Source organism: Rhea americana, unplaced genomic scaffold (genome assembly GCF_003343005.1).
Source record: "Rhea americana isolate MKP2758 unplaced genomic scaffold, rheAme1 scaffold_79, whole genome shotgun sequence".
Lineage (NCBI taxonomy): Eukaryota > Metazoa > Chordata > Aves > Rheiformes > Rheidae > Rhea > Rhea americana.
The window spans coordinates 2,169,539-2,190,067 of NW_028186967.1; the positions used below are offsets into that span (position 1 = coordinate 2,169,539).

The window sequence follows — 20,529 nt, forward strand, 5'->3', positions numbered from 1 at the left end:
CATTTCATAAATTTCTCTGAATGTTCTGAATACTTCCTAATTAAACTCTCATTCATTCACACTTAAGACCAAAAGGAAATAACAATCCAAATGTTTGATGCAGGAAGTGATTTTTTAATTTCTTTTTTTAAAGCTTGCTGATACCACAGCAGGAGCCCATTTAATACTTGCCTAGTGAATACAGAGTACAACAGAAGCTGTATAAGGCTGCATTCAGGGGACAATAATCCAAAGTCCTCTTTTATTTTAATCTATTAAAATACATAACTGGCTTGATAAATGTAATGAGCATTCTGCAGAAAGAATAATATTTTRATATGACATTTCTTACATAAAGAGACACCAAGGAATTATATAACAACAATCAGATTAAAGTTACAATAACATGAAATTAGATACAGAGTTTTTTTTTTTTTTTGGGGGGGGGAGAAGGGGAGAGAGAGGGGAGAATCTTTGCAAAAATCCCTAAAAAGAGGAAGATACTGATAAAATAGAATTTTGGAGGCAGCAATAAACAAGAATGGCAGTTTGTCAACACGGCCAAAGACCGAAACATTCATTGAACTAACAAGGTAACACACGAGAGCAACCTGTGCTGGCACTGGATTAAAGAACATATGACAAAAAAAGGAAAAGAGTCATCATTTGCTTTTATTCATATTGTCATATTATAGACAGACTTAAACAAAATAACACAAGAATAACCCCCAAAAATCCTTAAAAAAAAAAGAAAACCAAAAAACACCGCAGTAAACTTTGGGACTCTAATTAATTTAATTTGCAGTGATACCAAACTCTGCCCATGGAGCAAATCTCTCTGAGGGACTGGCATTTGTGATATGTGAAACAGAGAAGACTGAACTTGACAGTGACTGATAGATAATTTCAAAGTCCTTTTTTCATGAAGCTCCATAAGCCATGACCTAAGTAGCTGAGCAGTCATTAGTTGAACTCAGAAAGGAGTCAAATAGTGAATACATTCAGATGAAGCAGCGAATGTGACAACTGTGTATTCTTTTCTGCTACACACAAAGGAGAGAGTAAGTTTAGTTCAAGAAATAAAAATAAATAATAAAGAGGTGAATCCTCCTCATTAAAAATACCCCAAACCAGAAGCCAATCCAGCACTTGACTTGATGACCATRACAAGAGTCCCATGCTGCCACTATGAAAGGCCTGATACTGATAGTTAAAAAAAAAAAAAAATTACTTAAATAAAAGGGTGGGCTATGAGGTGGCATCAGTCAGATTCAAGTTCCATCTCAGCAGTCTGGTCAGGATAGCCAACACCTTAGCAGTCAGAGGTTAATTTTTAGCACGAGTGGGAGAGTAGTGATTTTTAACAGGATATTTTGCAGGAAATAATTCAAGAAACATTAGATAGGGGCAAGAACTACCAACAGCCGAGGGGTGTCTGTTAAGCTCATACTGTTTTCCAAACACTTCCTATGTTCTTTCTGCAAAGGCTTTATTAAGTATCAGAACAAAATGATTTGTACATCTGAATCCCTGCAGCTCCTATATTGTGCTTCCAAATCATAATGAAGAGAGCCAACAATTTCTTTTTTTCTTTTTTTTTTTTTTTTTTGAGTGGTGCACAGGGAGTTGCAAACATAGTTCTCATTAGCAAAGTGATATGCATGTGTTCCCACACTTAATGCAAATGTTCAGAGACAGGTATAATGCCGTAACATGATTTAAAAAAAAAATAAATGAAATATTCCTTTAAGCTACTGTAAAAGATCTTAAGATACCATAAAGCAGACAAGCAAATCACTCCAGTTTCAAAAATCGATGAAGTATTTATGTGCAACTGAAACAAAAAAAATACAGTTGTATCGTGAAAAAACAAGTTGATTTGGAAAAAAATAGCTTAGATTCAAGAGCAAATTTTCTTTTGATTACTGCTATGATCACATCTGGCTCTACRCAAAAATGTATAAACATCTCAAAATCAAATTCTTTATGACAAGATGTTTAGTTTTATATTTATTTTAACTGTACTCTATATTACACATGCATGACCACTAAAATTTTATTAAACTAATAATTTAACAGTACTTAAACCTTATTTAAATTTTGCAATCACACTTTAAAAATAACTTTCTTTACAATTTTCATGAAAGATTAAAGCAATTATAAAATGCATAAAAAAGTGAAATACAGGCAGCTGTCCATCAGTTTACTTTATAGTCTAGTATAAAAAAAAAAGGCAAAGTTTGAAAGGACAGTATCCTGCCAAAGATATATTAACTATATGCTTATGAACAGCTTCATCCATCTTGAAATACAGCCATCCTTGGGGAAAAAAATAAGAAAGATAAAAATTTTAAGACAGAATTTAAATTTTTCAAATGACTTTGCAGATACAACTAGGGGAATTTTGATCTTTAAAATAAATAAGATTATGAATAACTGCAACATGATGGGGTTTACGCATCTTCTAAAGGTGACTTCTTTCAGACAAACTACTTTCTAAGGTTATTAGTTTTAAGATTCTAGGAGTAGAGAAACACAAGATATATGAAGTGTAGGCCATATTTAWACACTAATATCTTTCCTCATCTGTGAATGCATATAAAACATCTATTTTAGCTGCCTAACACAGATGGCTACTGTAATTATTCTTATACAAAAGTTTTAGTTCAGTTCTACTTTGTAGCTGAGAAAAAGAATCTAGTGTTGCAAGACCTACTAGATCTACAAAGACTACATGCAAGAAACAGCAAGAACTGCTGAACTCCACAGTAACATTTTAAAGGGAAAAACTTCTTTGAATACATGATCATGGTCTTATGCACTATCCAACTCACACTGACTGTCTTCCATCCAAAAAACCAAACCCAGGTCTGAGATGTCACTGTTGCAGCTTTTGGCAACACTGTTTAACGTATGAAAATTGAAGATGAGTTAACCCAGATTAAGGCAACCCATTACCAGTTCCTTTAGATATCTCCACTAACCTTACTGCTGAGTGAAAATCAYGAAAGATCTAAAGTTGTTTGCATATACTCTGAGAGATCTGTATGCTGGATGAAGATTTCCTGGATGAAGGGGCAGAGTGCCTCCTCAGCAAGTTTGCTGATGACACCAAGCTGGGAGGAGTGGCTGACACACCTGAGGGCTGCACTGCCATTCAGAGAGACCTGGACAGGCTGGAGAGCTGGGCAGAGAACAACCTTATAAAGTTCAACAAGGGCAAGTGCAGGGTCCTGCACCTAGGGAGAAATAACCCTAGGCACCAGTACAAGCTGGGGCTGACCTGCTGGAGAGCAGCTCTGCAGAGAAGGACCTGGGAGTGCTGGTGGATGACAAGTTGACCATGAGCCAGCAATGTGCCCTTGTGGCCAAGAAGGCCAATGGTCTCCTGGGGGTGCATTAGGAAGACTGTTGCCAGCAGGTCAAGGGAGGTGATCCTGCCCCTCTCCTCAGCCCTGAGGAGGCCTCATCTCGAGTACTGTGTCCAGTTCTGGGCTCCCCAGTACAAGAGAGACATGGAGCTACTGGAAAGAGTCCAGCRYAGGGCTACGAAGATGATYAGAGGGCTGGAGCRTCTRCCCTATGAGGAACGGCTGCGAGAGCTGGGCCTGTTTAGCCTAGAGAAGAGAAGACTGAAGAGGGATCTTAGCAATGTGTACAAGTACCTGAAGGGAGGCTGTCAAGGGGATGGGGCTAAATTCTTTTCAGTTGTCCCATGTGGCAGGAAAAGAGGCAATGGGCAGAAATTGAAGCACAGGAAGTTCCCCCTGAACGTGAGGGGGAATTTCTTCACTGCGAGAGTGACAGAGCCCTGGCACAGGTTGCCCAGAGGTTGCGGAGTCTCCTTCTCTGGAGATATGCAAAGCCCGCCTGGATGCARCCCTGTTTAACATGCTCTAGGTGACCCTGCTTGAGCAGGGGGGTTGGACTAGATGATCTCCGAGGTCCCTTCCAACCTTACTGATTCTATGATTCTATGCTGAGACATTAACTATGTCATTATTAAGACCTAAAAGTGAAACTCTAACAGAGCAATATGCAAACAYTGAAAAACATGTGTTCTTGTACTAATTGTTCAAGTACTTCATTCCAAACGAATTAATAGATGATGTAGTCTGAGAAAAGAAAAATTCAGAACAGAAATTCAGTACAGACAGAAAAATGATTCCTCTTCTTACATTACTGTTGAAGCAAATTACACAGTAAGTAAGGAATGATTTTGGTAAGTCCCAGGGAATGCATTTTCCATTAGCTTTGAAAGTGTAACCTTTAAATTCAATAAAAAAGTCTTCATGCTCCACATGCATGAATGGAAAAAATAAGAACTCAAGTAGCCAAAAAAAATCCTACTTATTTCCCATGGCTTTTAACCAAAGACTTCATGGCTTACTGCATAAAACATCTTTCAAAGTTCCTGAAAATTATTAAGTTTAAATCTTGATAACRTACATTAATTTTATCATTTTTATTTCCTTTTAATTTAATATCAAGTAGGCTATAGCTTTAAAATAGATTTCTTTCATCCCAGGAACACTGAGCATTTCATTAAATAAAAAAACCCCAAACATATAGCTCTTTGCTAAATGAACATACAATGTTAGTTTAGATTTAATGAAGAAATCAAGGATAGGAAATGAATCAGAACAAACTTGGAGTAAGTCATACATTTCTACTACTTATTCCTAATGATTTTGTTGGGAAGAGACAGAGGACAGCTACAGAAAGTCTTCCTACTGGTCAAAGTAATATTTCTGAGTTCCTTAGCAGTATTAAAAAAAAAAATCATTGGCCTTTCAGATTTTAAATTAAAGACAGAGTAACTCAACTAAAGCCACTAGACTGTGATGTATACCACCTGATGATCTGCCCTTTAGAAAATCTCATACACAGAATAACCATCCCCAAGCTACTCCCTTGTCTCTTAGCAGGTAGAAGCTTGCTTCAAACAGAAGACTCTTTCTTTCTTCTTTTTTTTAAAGCTCATCTAAAAAAATAAGATTTTTTTTTCTAAGCATAACTTGTTCCTTTATATAGGAATTTATAAGTTGCTAACTTTTAGGAGCAAATATATAACCCATATATCATTGAAAAACTAAAACGGTTCCTTAGTTGAGCCAAATTTTGAAYTATCCCAGCTATCTTAAAGAAAAGTCAAAAGATGACACTCTTTCAAGCCTGCCGCCATTATTACAACAACTTGCTAACAATGCACAGCAGCTCCCTTCTTCTTCCCAACTGTGAGCTGCACCGCAGGGGTGAAGAATAGCAACTCTGTAGATTCATATGCACTATGAGAAGAGGTTGGGGAAACCTTCTGACAAGAAGGAACAACCTCCTGTCCTACAAAACCTTATTTCGTGTTTTTCAAAAGTATTTAGCCATATTTCCCCTTTACTTTCAGTTGCCAACAGAACTTAAATATGTTGCTTGGTATCACAAACTACCAGAACACCACCATGTTAGTACGGTACTGTCCTTAGACTATGGAATCTCCTAGTAAGGCTAATRAATTTGAGTAAGCTAACAAGTTCACATAGGTATACTGGTTTTAAACTTGACTTATCTGATTACAGAATAGAAAGTCTGTACAGATCACAGTTTCAAGACAGAACATAAAAACTCCATAGCACTACTTCAGTGATATTTTGAACAAAATACATACCTGCAGGTATGATCATCACTCACACTTGCAACTTCCTGGCCTTCTTTGGGAGCAAATAYCAGATCATTAATGTAATCTGAGTGGCCATCAAATGTCTGTCAAACAGAAAAAATAAATATTTTTATCTTAATGTTACAAATTTTTGTAACAGAGCTGACTGTTCTAGCAGTCTGCAATGTATTTAATAGACCCACTAAAGGAAAGATGTATGAGTGTAAAATGAAGCTATCATTTTACATGTGGGGGGGAAAAAAAAGAAGTTATTCATCAGTAACTGAAGTTCTTTAAGAGGCCTAATTCATGTGTACATTCACACCGTAGGCGAACAGACTGCTATTCCTTGTAGYTACCATAGAGCTCAGATTGATGTTCTTGCTTGACAGAGATAAGTGGATGTCATCAGAACTGTTCCGTCTTCCTTTCAGCCATTTAGTTTTGCAAACAGATGATAAATCGCAGAAAGAGAGGAGAATGGGCAGGAAGTGAATGTACACATGGTCCACACAGCTTAAAGAACCCTGATTAATAACTCTTATCTCTGAATGATAGTCCTGATGTATGTTCTTACTGAGGATTACTGCAAGCCACAGGAGTGTTTTTTCCTGATGCAGCAATAAACCAGTCACTTGTCTGGTATATGCCGTTTCCCCAAGCAGTCAGCATGCACATTGCTCAAGAGATGTTCATTAAAGAAAGCAAAGGACCAAAAGGCTACCTTTAGAAAAAACAGTGAAAAAAGTCTCAATGAAAGGAGATGAAACACAAAGAATGATGCATACTAAAGGCTTTAATAAAAAACTGAGAAAGCAACAGCAGGTAAACAAAAGCAAGCCATACAACATCCTTTTCTTCAACAATCAAGTACAATTTCTATCAAAGATTTCAGAGAAACAAACACCGTGCTTTGTGCTGTCTGCTTTATATGCTCTTGTGAGGAGATGAAGGAAAATGAAGTACAGTGCACACACACTTCTTACTAGGAAGTTAAGATTATCCATTCTCAAATAATAGCATAYAGGCACCCACAGTGTGAATACACATGTGAACTTCCAGTCAAAAGTAAACCTTTACAGTTATATCAATAAACGTTAAGTCATCTCACATTGAACATTATTGTTCTGGATTGAAATTCATTAATCATGATTTTTTTTGTTCCAAAATACTGAAATTTATCCATAATGAAAATCAACAGCATACCTTTCCTGAATAAATATAAATTCCACAGTTTTTAGTAAAAAATAAAAGTTGGATAGCTAAAAATCCTTAAAATATATTTATAAAGTTATCTTGTCCAAAACATCAAGATATATTTTTAGTATCAATTCCACGTAAGTAGAACTTACACACATTTGGCATTAAGCAAGCATGCAAAATTTCTCATTTAGGGTCTAGTCAAAGTCTGAAGTACTTTGAAATTTGTTCACATGAAGCCTAGGTAAGATTAAATCATCTGGTCACATCAGAAAATTTGTATTCAGTTAAGATATCAGTTGTTGAATGTGAGGCTCTAACATGCTTTTTCTTATTAACAACATCAATGGAGTTTATGACATAAAACCAAATACGCATGTGTAGCTGTTATGTCTGCTACTGTTCTATCCCCTTCAGCCCCACAGATTAAGTCTCAAGGCATGGCTGCTCCAGTTTTGCTAGCAAGGTATCAGAAAAAGAAAAGGAAAACATCCATCTGGATAACAGCATGACATAGAGATGTTGCAGAGAAAAACAAGGTGAAATGAAAACAATCATTTCTCCAGCTATCTGCTCTCCAAGCTTACTTGTTCCTCAAAAGAGCTACCTACACAACTGACCAAAACTAATTTGTAATGCACACACAATAGTTAAGTCCCTTCTCCAAAGATTTTATGACAGCCTAGTCAATTGAATACCAAAAAATTTTCAGCAGCCAGTTTAATTTTTTCCAATAGCTACTATTTTAATAAAACACAACGGATTATACTAAAACCAATCCATCTTTAAACAATACTAAATTACTTAGGCAGAAATGCAAGCCTTCAGAAAGATTTCAGTGTTCTGAAATTCTTGCATCATTTTACTTCCATAGTTCTGATGAAATATGCTATTACACAAAATTTGAAGCAGAAGGGAGAAARAAGTCACAATACATTTCCAAATGATAACCTCAAGAAAAGATTTCAGAAAGATCTATCAGTCACATTTTACCGTGTGTTTGTTGTTCTGGGCTTGATGCAACCCATGAAGTTTGGATTAGTCATGTTGACAAAACAATGGAAAACTCAGTATGCTTGAAGTTCATTGACGATAATTACATCAAGACAGTTTTTCCACTGAGAACCAGCGTAAGATTACTCTGTATATCCCTCCAGAAGTATGTTTACTCTATGTTTACTATAAAAGACAAAATGTTCAGAGACTACACTTTAACTGTCATTACATACTTCCTTCAGTTGTATTTGAATGTTTTGTACCTTTTCTAAAAATCCCATGTATAAAGTATTCATTACACAACGAACCAGTCTTCCATTTTTTCATCATGAATTTCAAACCCAAGTTTATGAAATAGTTTTGCCTGAGGTTCCAATTGCATGTAACTAGGAAACTAGTATATCAAGCCTGTTTATTAAATCAATTCAAACATAGCTAATTGAGAATCTGTGAACACCTGAGATTACATAAATACTTTCGACTTGAGTTAGGTGTTAACTTTTTTCTTGTGAAAAAGTATATAGGGCAATAATCATCCAGCTATAAGATGGATGGATTACCTAAGAGTAAGGATCTCATTAGCGAAGGAAAAGGATGTGAACTAGTATATTTATGTTGATGAAAATGATGTTTTTGAATTGTTGGGGCATTTTGAGGCAAAAAATAAGAAAAAGAATGATGGATTCATATACAGGATGAATTTTTACTTTTTCCTTCGTCTTGGGTACATCCTGAATGAGGTTCATAGACTAAGTGATAGACTTGGTAGGAACAAAGCTAACAGCTAAAACTTATTAGTACTGTCTAAGAACCAAAAATGAAGAAGCACACACAGCTCCTCTTCAATTGACCAAAAAACTCTAAACAAACATAAAACTCTCTATGATCCATTTATCTTTATCAACAGACACTTCAGTAGCTTATTCATATAAACTGGAGTTGAACAATTAAGATACTGTAATTGCTCACTTCCTTCTGTGGCAAAATAACTCCTAACTTGCTAGTAMATATGGCTTGCTCAGCCTAAATACCACGTTCTTGTGTCCAATTTGTGTTGTATTGCTATATCATCTGTGGTCTCGGTATTGCTATATCATCTGTAGTCTCTGTACATGCTCCCTATCACAAAAAAAAAAAAAAAATATTCTGAAGTGTTATACAATGAACTTCTTTTTGCAATAGAAGTTTGCAATTGTAAATAATAGCATTTCACATAGGAAGAAGTCCTAAAGGTGGAAGAACCTATTTGCTGTAGAACCTTTTTACATTAAAGATATTTGTCACCTTAATGTGAAAGGAGCATTTCAAACTTATTTCTAGGTATCTAATCAAAGCTACTGTATAATAAATTCCCCTGAATTAGAAGTGCAAGTTTCACTTGTGCTGACCAGAAGCCAGAAAACCTTGTCAGAACTGCGAAAATAGTAACCAATCACAGAAATTCCATTATGAAAAAAAGTGTTCAGTTGACTATGCTGCTGAGTTGCCAYGTTTGCTCTTCTGAATCATCTGTTAACAATAATCTAGAAAAGAACTTAGATATGATKATTATTGTAAGATCTCTTGGGAATTTCTAGTCTTTAGTGTTGTCTGTTTTTCATGCTGATGTGCAAGAGCCTGAAAGCTGGTATAGCCATGAAGAGAAGTCTGCTCCGAAAGCTGCAGAAGAGTACCTTCTATGAACTAGACAATGGGGTGGGAAGAGGTGTAACAGTAAGAGTCATGGCTACCACTTTCAATTTTATGCAAAACCGTAAGGATTTGTTAATTATTTTTATTGGATGTTTATTAATAATAGCTTTGATGTTTATTGCAAATAGGGAAAAACAACACTCATYCATGGCAGCATAGTCCACTGAAGTCAAGAGACTTGCCATAGAACACCTGCTAAAATCAGGCTCCTCATGAATCCAAAAAATCAAAAAGTACTTGCCGGCTGAATTTAGCACCTGTACCATCAAGTTTTCACACATTATTTCTACTCATCATTCAACCATCCTCTGCCCTGCCATTGATAACTCCATTCATTCTCTCTTCTGTAAACTTACAGATAGTTATATAAATTTCTCAATTTGCAATAGATATAACATGGAACATTAAGTTTCTTGATAGATCTTTTAACTTTTTAAAATCTGTATAACAAAACCTGTTGCTTGCAGTATCAAGAGACTTGCAGATATTATATAAATACATATAAATAGATCACATTGATAAGGAGTGATTTAAACTTAAATTCACAAGCAAACAGCTTTAACTTCTCTAAAAAACTTACAGAAATATTTTGCTAGAAGTGCCAAAGTTGTTTGCAACTCTCAGGTATCCCATTGTCTGGGTGACAAAGCCATGTGAGAGCCAGCTAGATGATGGATCAAGCACGAAAGGAGGAAATGGGTAGGGGAATGTACGCAATAACAAAGAATGTTTTCTCTAAAGAAAGTATAATGTATTTTCCAGTTACATTCATCTTTACTTTTTATGCCATGGCTTTATTCACTCCATTATCAGTATGACCGCATAGGTGACATCTGCAGCTCATTTACTTTCTGTATGATGGATATTATTGTCTTACTAATACACATTACCAAAACACAATGGAATGTCAAATTGCTTCCCCTTTATACTACATAAAAACTCACTAACAGAGGCTCTATCATACCCCAAAGTACTAAACAAGAAGGAGCACTCTTGACTTTTTTTTAAAAAAATATTAACTATATTTGCTTGTTCCTGGCTGAGACCTCAACAAAAATTCAAACTGGTTAGCATAAGTATATTACTACTTGGGTTAGGATATTGTTTCAAAGGCAGAATTTTGAAGAATATGTACATGTCTAAGTCCTTGAGGAGAGATGTAGGAGTTCAGATGTAGATGCTTCAAAACAAAACAGATCTTCAGTTTGTAAAGAGGAGGCAGTATCTAGAACTGACATCTTTTATATCACTAGTTTAAGAACATTACCATCCAAACTGAAATAAAAGGAAATTGTATTTCAAGTAGACATTTACTTTATTTCTGAAACAAAAAYAAAAAATGACAGCCTATGAGCATGTTTTCTGTAGGTGGCTTTAGTTAGAGTTAAATTCAATATTCCTTCTTAAAATTTGCTACTGTATGAAAGATTTTTGTGGCAATTTTCCAGATCCCTACTGATAGAAATAACGTACTAAGTATCTTTCCTTATTGAGGGTTCCAACAAGCAAAGTTGGCTGTTAAAAAGTGTACATGAAACTTTACAGGTCTTCATATGCAATAGAGCCTTTTCCATCATGGTGGTTGAACRTTACCTGTAAAATATTCTATTTATGAGTATGTTTTAGACCACGCATAAGCCTCTACTTCCTTTTCTAAAATTGGGTTCAATTGTTACATAAATGTTATTCAAAAGATTGTATAGCAGACAAACAAYGTTATTCCCACTTTTAAAGATAGAAAAGACAATACAATGACTTTCCCTAGAGATGATAACTATAGGAGCTGCAACACCCAYGATCTATCTCATGCAGAACATTAGCTGAAATGGGACAGATGGGGAGTTAAAGATTACACCCTGCTAGGGACTGAAGAAATGTTTAAAATCAGCTTAGTTGCTTAACATAAACAGTAAAAGAATAAAAACCAAAAATAGTTGTTTAAATAGTTTAAAATCACCTTACCTTATATTCATTCTTGTCCTGCAAGTCTGAAGTAAATAGCCTTAACTTCCTATCAGAAGCAGCAGTACAAAATCTAGAATCATTGCACACAGAAAAGCTTTTATCAACTAACACAGTAGCCTCTTTACAGATTTCCACACCAAGTTAAAGATGAAAAGTGACATTCAAGAGGAAATTATTATTTTTTAAAAAATTTATAATTCATCTTTTGATTATCTAACTGTTTGTGCAGCAGGCATTCAAAATTATAACTGAGCTTATCTATAGCACAGGATGTATGRATGGCAAGAATACTTTTTAATGGAAGGAAATAGAAGCTTTGTTACAAAGCTAGTTCTGAACCAACTATTAACTAAGTCTCGTATCTGTCACTGAAACTTACCTTGGAGACTGTTTTCAGACACCTAAATATAAGACTATAAACAAGCTTTTAATATATTTTAAACAAAAGACTGTATAAATATATAGCTTGCTACAATAAAAAGAAATGAGAATTTTGAAAGCACTTACAAGCTACTGAGAACATTTCCATTCTTGGTAAGCACATATTTACCAGTTCACTCTCTTTCTAGACCTACACCCCAACTGGTCTCATAAATTGCATCAGACTTGYTCCTAAACACAGCCCGTATTACATAGAACATTACGTGTAGCTTCATAAGGGACAGGATATTATATCAGTTTCATCCACAGCAAAGTTTCTCAGAGTTCTTTCTTGATAGAAGTATGAAGAAAGGACTAACTATATTTTAGCACCATTAAAATATTGAATTTGGAGGGRAAAAAAAGTATTCATCACTAGTTCAATAGTGGAGAGTAAGGGGACATGACACAAAACAGAAAACAAGGATGACCTTAATAATGAAATAGTCATTCTAATGAAGCGATCAGAGATGTGCCAGGGATTTYTACAAAACTAGATTTCACCCCAAAGCTTTAAACTTAGTTTGGTTTAAGGAATTAGAGTGAACAGATAAGAGATGAGCATTTATTGTACTTGTATAGTTTAAATACCTTAACTGAGGAGGTAAAGCATCAAGCCTAGTTTCTGGACTCCATGCAATGGCATCAACTCGGATTCCATGATGAAACGTTCTTAGTGTCTTATACTGCATCCCTTCCACTTCGGCATCCTCCTCCTACAGGATATACAGTTAGTTACAGTTAGTTAAGCTAGAACAGTGTCTTTGTGATTGCTAACAATTCAGACTAGTATGAAGTTGAAAGGCTTTTAAGTTGTATTAATAAAGATTGTAACTCCTTCACAGCGAAAACTTGCATATACTTACTTAAAAAAAAAAAAAAAATTGCTGGTCTCAGGCCACAGTACAATGCAGAACACAAAAGTCAGAATCAAGTTACAGAGACATCGAGCCCATTCTTTGGGCAAGTAATATCTACTTAGATATAATTAAAGCTATTGATAACAGAATGATAAGAAAACACTGCAACTGAAAGAAACAATGAGAACAAAAGCAAGTATGCGATTTAGGCTCTATTCTCYGAGTTCATTTTGCACTGTGGAATAATTCTGTCCTTTCAAGAACAACATTTTTCAAACAGGAAGGGCTAGAAACTTACACCTAAGTATATCTAGCTTGCCCATACCTACTGCCTTGTCTATTCTCCTCAGAGGCGAGCACACTGGATGGTGGCAAAGATTAGACAGAGTTGGGACTCAGTGAAGCAGACAGCTTCAAATAAACCTCCTTATATTCCTTCAAAACACAATGACTTTAAATGTGAAGGACGCACAGAGGGATAGSAGAGCACTACAGGAGCAGAAAAGAAAAAAAAAAAATGCTTGTACCTGCATTGTCAGAGCTTTATATTACGCCCCTTTCAAAACCTACACTAAAAACATGGCAGAGGGCAATACAGAGCACAATAGGGTTTTTTCGTTAGCACTAGGTACTTTTCAGAAAATTTCTAACCATAAGACTTTGAGGAATAATAATAATAGAGCAGCTATACTGTTTTGTCAGATATTTAAGTGCAAAAATAATATTGTATAATAGAAACGGGAGTTCAAGAAGAAAAAAATCTTAGAAGTAGATTCCAAAGACAAGAATGTTCTCCTATTGGTTTTTCAAGCACCTAGGCCACAAAAAGCTCATTAGAGAACCTGATACAGGATATACAGTACACAGTATTAATTTTAAAATATTTCCATTACATGATTTACATGAAAAAAAAAAACCCTATGAGTAAGAAAACATATCTTGGTTTCTAACAATTTGTTAGAGAGATCCAAAGGAAAACAAAAGCAAAACAGGTCTGGAAAACAAGAATATCCTATCTTCAAAATATCATAATTGTTGCYGTTTTTCAGTTAAGTTGAAACTCGTAGAAGAGAGTTAAAACTAAATAGCACATATACAGAGAATAAAGTATGCAAAGAAAGGAGCTGATTGTGACAAAAAATTACAGTCTGCACAATGAACAGCAAATATTAAGCTATGTATTTCAAAGCTGTCTGCCTAAGTTACCAAGGAGCAGTCACCRACACCAAGAGATAATAAAGATGGGATTGCTTACTACTGTTTCATTGCAATCTCTTCATAATACCAAAATGGTAATGCCATAGTGCACTGTTCACTATTCAATTATACCAACTTGTATAAAATACATATAAGCAAAATATGTATTTTCTCAGAGAACAAAAGGTAAGAGACTGCCTGCTAAAATGGAGTGAGGGGAAACAGAAAAGCAGCTTTGAGCTGGGTCTTTGAGCACCAGAGCTGCTGGAAAAATTAAGTTTTAGGAAGCAACTAATAAACAATCTCAGCGCAACACAAACTAACCTGAAATCTGCAAGTCCCAATAACTACATAATTATTGCCACCATATGCAATTAGGGAACATGCGTCTCCACAATCAAATGGATTGAATTTTACCACGTGCACATAATCTTCACAATCCACAGTGTAAGCAGCATTTCTAGTAGAATCTTGCTTCATTTTCAGTGGACTAAATCAGGATATTGATGTCTTTTTACAGGATGAAGACCTACATCCAAAGTTTGAAAAGGCAAGCATTATACATTGCATAAAGAAAAAGTATTTGTGACTCAAATAAAATTTACTGTAATACCATATCTAAAAAGAAAAAAAGCTATATTTAAGCCCAATATATTTAGACTTAACATGTAATTCCAGAGATTAACTAACCTACTTACACATTCAAAGCTGTCTATACAGACTTCAGCAACAACAGCAAATATTGTGCTATTATTGACAATCAGCATTAAAACAAARAAGTGGTGGGAGATTAAGTCACTGCACATACCAGAAAATACATACAGAACTGCTCAGTTTTCAGCTGAAGGACAACAAATGATGAATCACTACCTGTAAATTCTGTTTTCTAATGCACCYCTTTAAAGGTCAGTATGTGTCTAACTAAGAACACAGTTAATCAGAACCACAAAACTGTAAATGAGAATACTGTTATGCAAAACATTAAAATATTGTTTGATGACTTTACCAACCCAACTGCAGACAGAGCCTCTATACTTCCCCACTAAAAGAAGGAGTTAGTTGTCAGCTAGAAGAAAAGCCTGCCTGTCTATGACTTACTACTTTAATATATTTGACCAGTTTTCAAGCAAATCGGGTTCCTGTGCTAGCACAAGAGGAGATGAGATACCTGACTGAGAAGAGCATCATCCCTTCCAGCCCCAGGACAGGCTTCCATCAGTTTAAGTCTTCAGGGAAAACACATCTTTAATTATACAGTGTGTAAAAATAGCTTTGTATTTGAGCTCTATGACAGATTCTGCTGAGTTAGCAGTCTGAAGGTCTCAGCACTAGAGATTGATTTTTTTTTTTTTTTTTTTTGCTTGGGAACCACCTAGGTTTTTCACGGACATCACCAAGATGCAAAAAAGCTCTCTGCAGTTACAATCTTTTTTGTCATTCAGCAAGATGACACACCACCATACAGTTACTGTAGCCAGATCACTTACACAGTTAGGTTTCTTACTGAGACCAAACTAACCCCAGTTGCTTCTTAAGTAAGCTTCTTGCTTTTAAGATATTTCACCAAGACATCTGACCAGACCAGTTTAATTCAAAGTTTCCTCGATGTTATTAGCTTAGGTCCTTAAGGAAACACACCTCCGGCAACTGAGCCGCGTGGGTGCCCCCCAGCCCCCCGCTGCTCACTCCTCTCCCCTTCGGAGCCCAGCCGCCAGCGCCGAGCGAGGCTGCCAGGCGCCTCCCACGACGCTGTCAGCTCCGCTCCGCTCCCCGCCCAGTCCCGCGGGCCCGGCCCGGCCCGGCYGGCCCCAGCCTCGCGCCGGGAGAGCCCCCCGGCGCCTCGCTGAAGCGCCGAGGCCCCTCACGCACCTCTCCGGCCCCAAAGCGCCCARCAGCAGCGGCAACGCCACAACCGCCGCTCCCGCCAACCGCTGGGTCGGTCCCACCCCGGCACCCGCAGCCCTCTGCTTCCGGGTCAACGGCTCGCGCCCTCTCATTGGGCAGCTGCGGCGCGTTTAAGTTTAAACCGCCAGGAAGGACAGTTACGGGCTTTAACCGTCTCGCACCTGGGCTRTGCTAGCAGGTAGCTTCCTCTAGAGGAGCAGGAGGACCCAGCTGGCTGGGGGGAGGGCTGCTACAACCTGGGGGATGTAGGGGCTGTGGAGCTGCCCCTGGCAAGGGGCGAGGTGTCCCGGTTTCGCGCTGTATGTGAGGCTGCCCCGGCGTGAGGGGCAGCTACGGCCGGGAGCCTCAAACCGGCGGGAGCGGTGATGGRATAGGACTTGGGGCTGGTTTCTTTCTACTTTCTTTCTTTCTGCTCTCTCCTTCCCCTCTTGTTTGAGGCGTTTCACTAAGCGCTCGCTCCGAGTAACTCGGCTCTTTCCTTGGAAGCCTCTCACGTTGGGTGGTGGTGAGGGGGAGGCATGGAGAAACTCCTCGGGAGAGRTTGTCTGCTCCACACCGACTTGCATCTGCTCAGCTGTTGTGTCCTTTATTGCCAGCATGACTCGCTCATGTCAACGGAAATAAAATAAAGCAAGTTGTCCCCCGCAAACATTTTGGAAAATAAATCATTGCAGCTGCTGCTAACTGTCTTGTTTGTTATGAGAAATTTCCTGTTTGCTCATGACTCTTCTATGCCTGCTTATTCTTTATGGTTACGCTAATCAAAAAATGCTGTGGATTATGTGTAAACGAGGTGAAATACAATAAGGGAAAAGGTTAATTTTGTGTTCTATAAGTAAATGACACAGTTCCTGTGGGTACTGCATGTGATGTTGGGCCCTCATGTTTCGGAGAACGGGTTTAAAGGCAGCAGGACAAGAGTCTCAGGTACCTTTGTCTTGAAAGAAAAAAAAGATGGGAAAGACCAAAGCACAAACTAGTCAAATTCAAAACTGATACTGAACTCGTTCCTAAAGGAAACAGAAGAAGTCACAACTCATTTTGGAAAAAAAAAAAAAAAAAACTCCATAAAACAATTTATGTTTTTTTTTCTTTTTTTCTTTTTCTTTTCTTTTTTTTKAATGCAGGAACAAAAGTGTTAGCAGTGTCTTTCCTAGTAATTTTCAGAAACAATATTTAATCTCTGGGCTTGTTGATAGAGATTGGTCTGAAAGTATAGTGGATGCAGATAGTACAGTAATAGACTGTCTCCAAGGAGGTTTTTATCTTTCTGGGGGCATTTAGACTGGCTGCTTTCAGAGACAAACTGTCTTGTGTGTGACAATTCTTTTATACAAGTGTGATGGGTAAAGGGAACATGAAATATTCATGAAGGCATGCCATATATATACATATGTATATAAGCCTTGCTTGCAAAGTTGTATTCATTTTTATTTATCTTAATTCTCTGTGTTCTCTAGGAAATGATTGCTTTTCAGCAGAAGATTTTAAACATGATCAAGAGTTTCAGAAGACAATGGTCCTTATTTTCAAACTCTGAAAGGACTACTATATGTGGAGCAGATTGCATGCTGATGATACTGCAGCTGTCAATGGCTGAAGTCAATAAACAGGTTGGTGTTCTTTCAGTACATTCTTGATGATTAGTGCAACTCAGAGTTGGTTCACTTACTAGGCTTTTTGTTTATGCCCCTACTTGAATCAGTTATGATGGATACCTCAATTTTGTTTTAACTGAYGGTTAGCAAACACTATAAAATTAGTATGATTAGGCACTCTGTTCCATCAGGGCTTGTAAAAGGAAAAAGGAAGGTTTTTGTAAGTTTCACAGAAAATGGTTTCACAGAATCAGTAAGTCTGGAAGGGACCTCTGGAGATCATCTAGTCCAACCTCCCAAAGATTGCCTGGTTTTGGTTCTACTGGGACTTAAACCCAGGACCTTCAGCATGTGAAGCAGATGTGATAACCACTACACTAAGTTTTATCCTTGAGTTCCAAACTTTAATATTAAATGCTATTATATTTTGCTTGGTCATATAACCAGTTCATTTTCATCAAATATTTCTTCTCTGTGGTAGGTCAGGGTGGGAAAACTGGCAGTTTTGTATGGCATTTGCCTCATCAGGAAAATTCATTTGGCCCATTGCCCGGTTCAAGATTCTCCTTTTTACTTTTTTGCTGAGGGCCCCTAAAAATTTTGGGGCTTGGCATGAGAAGAATGAATGTAAGGCTAATTTGGTATAGCTCCAGAAGCAGTGTTTGCAGCAGTGTGTTCTTGGCTGCATTCTTTCCTGAAGGTCCTCAGATGTAGACCAAGACCTCTACACATATGCTGTGAGTGTGTACTCACGACTTCTAGGAAGTGTATGACCTTCTCTGCACGTGCATAAGACATGTTAAATGATGGAGAGGAGACGTGACTGTCACCCGAAAAAGCTTGTCATAGCTGGAAGATTAGGCATTAGCACTCATCTGAAACATACCAGAAAATACTGTAACCTACAGTCAAGCCTGATGAGAACCACTTTAATAATTTTAAAATACTTTTTTAGGTCAGTAAGCTATTTCTCCATAAGAACTATCAACATCATTGGGAGACTTGTCTAATGGTTGCATTATAAATGCAAGAAGAAATATAAACCTTTAATAGCTTTTCACCTAGGTGATGATATCTCTCGAGACAAAGAAAACTCTTCAGTTTGTTCACTTCTGGTTGTAAGATATTACTGACCCCTTCCCTTACAACTTATATTGAAATGAGGTTTTTTGAACCAAGCGTTTCCAGGACTGCTCTTTAATCTAACTGAATTAATCATCAGAAAAATCTCTCTAGTCTAAAATGCAGGGAATGTATACATCTCTTATCTAAACAATAAATATAAAACTGGCCAACACTTCCCCACTGTAGTAAATATTAACTCTAACAGAACCATTAGAATTCCAAGATTCTGTGTTGGCGTTTTCCAGAGTGTAATATATTTCAGCCAGAATCCTCATGCCCTCGTAATGCCTATGTAGGTGAAACTAGAAAATGATTGTGCATCAAAATGAACTCACACAGAGAACTGATAAATCAGAATACAAAACTACCTGTGGAGGCAATTACCATACTTCTCATGTCTTTGGAAAATGTTTAGTAGTTTTCCCTTGAGAATCACAGACAACTCTGGGACATAAAACATGTAACTCTGTTGGAGGCCGAAAAATAACAGATCTGATGAAAATGATCTCTTTATGGCACATTATTATTTCTTTCCCTAGCAGGTTATAAATCAGCACTTTCTTCTCTAGAGAACTACTTTAATCCACTTTCTCCCCCCCTTTTTTTTTCAACAGATTCCTGTTCTTTGCAAGCATCTTTCTTTTCAGAGATTATATAAAAAAATTAGTGATCGCTTTCAACTTTTATTTAATTTTGAAATCTGCTGCTTTTATTTCAAATTGGAAGAAAGACCATGTGCTGAAATTTTTTTCCAACTATTCTATAATAAGTCTATTAAGACTTATTATATATACATAAGTCTATTAAGACTTATAAGTCCAATAAGAGAGATTTCCTGTATATATAACATTGCCTTGCATATATGGATTAAAACTATTTTAAGACTTGCATGTACAGCCTCTGAAGTTCAACTTTTTCAATCAGCTATTCATTTTGAGGTTGGTTTTGTCATGTTAGAGTGAAGTACAGTCATTATATTTTGTTCAGCACTAAAACTTAAGATAACAGAGTATTACAGTTTGTAAATATATTCCTTATAGGTCTGTGACTTGTTAAGTAAAAGAATTTTGTATTCTTAGGGTAGCTGTTGTAGAATATATCTCTTATGATAATGGCAGAAACTGTAAGAAAAATAACTGTTATAACAGACTAGTGATTGGCCAGGTTAAAAAAAGAACAACAACAACAAATGTTCTTTTAGAAGCATAGACAATTTTAATAGATGTGGTGTCTTCAACTGTAATCTTTATTTCCAGTTGAAGTACAAAATAATTAAGCTTTTTTGAGGGCTCCAGAAAACTTTATTTTCTACTTTCTTTGTCTTAAATTGCATTAAGAATAAGGATAAAACACTGTGATAAATGTTAACCGAATACTGATGATGAAAAAGATAGCTACAGTTTGACTTCCTCTGAAAATACTCTTGTTGTGCAGCACAGTAGTGGCTGTATGGAACAAGGACATGAGTGGGATACGTTTATGATGAAATTAATAGCTTTTAATAGACTGATTGGTGTAGGTGTAAAAGGTAGGTAAACTTTCAAGAAGAACAAATTTCCTTGAGGGTTTGAAATAGAAGTAACAATTTTCAAGGTGAAGTTCAGATGGACAGCAATTGCTTTCAGTTGATTATACATGTATAATAGGTTATAATAATCTTCAGGACAAAAAATAACTTGTCGCTTTCAGACCACCAATGTTTTAGCTGGTAGTGGGGAAAATCTGAACATCTTATAAAAACACCTGAGCATGTGAATCTTAATTCCTGGACTTGTTAGGTGTTTTGTGATTCTTCTTTTCTGGGATTAGGACCATCAGACTGGGGAAGAAGGTGATAGTGTTCTTATAAATGTTCTCCCTTTACTAACTTGTATTTCTCTTACTGATTCTGTGTAAAATCAATTTTGGTGTGTGATTTTATTACAGGGCCTTGTGCTTC

General features: G+C 36.7%; 2 protein-coding genes across 3 annotated transcripts in view; one reads left to right on the forward strand and one right to left on the reverse strand.

The window, feature by feature from the left end:
- Positions 1-15,924, reverse strand: part of NUP37 (nucleoporin 37) — a 26,169-nt gene extending 10,245 nt beyond the window's left edge. The window contains exons 1-5 of one of the 2 annotated variants that reach the window (XM_085322634.1): positions 15,832-15,924; positions 14,287-14,491; positions 12,497-12,621; positions 11,483-11,555; positions 5,642-5,736 (exon numbers count right to left, since the gene is read on the reverse strand). In XM_085322634.1, coding sequence (XP_085178760.1) covers positions 5,642-5,736; positions 11,483-11,555; positions 12,497-12,621; positions 14,287-14,442 — 449 coding nt within the window. In that variant the 5' untranslated portion in view covers positions 14,443-14,491; positions 15,832-15,924. Of the gene's footprint in view, positions 1-5,641; positions 5,737-11,482; positions 11,556-12,496; positions 12,622-14,286; positions 14,492-15,130; positions 15,263-15,831 lie in introns of those variants that run through there. The other variant, XM_085322635.1, reaches the window with a different exon arrangement.
- Positions 15,882-20,529, forward strand: part of PARPBP (PARP1 binding protein) — a 48,436-nt gene continuing 43,788 nt past the window's right edge. The window contains exons 1-2 of the mRNA XM_085322633.1: positions 15,882-16,045; positions 17,328-17,480. Of these exons, the coding sequence (XP_085178759.1) occupies positions 17,331-17,480 (150 nt within the window). The 5' untranslated portion in view covers positions 15,882-16,045; positions 17,328-17,330. The remainder of the gene's footprint in view (positions 16,046-17,327; positions 17,481-20,529) is intronic.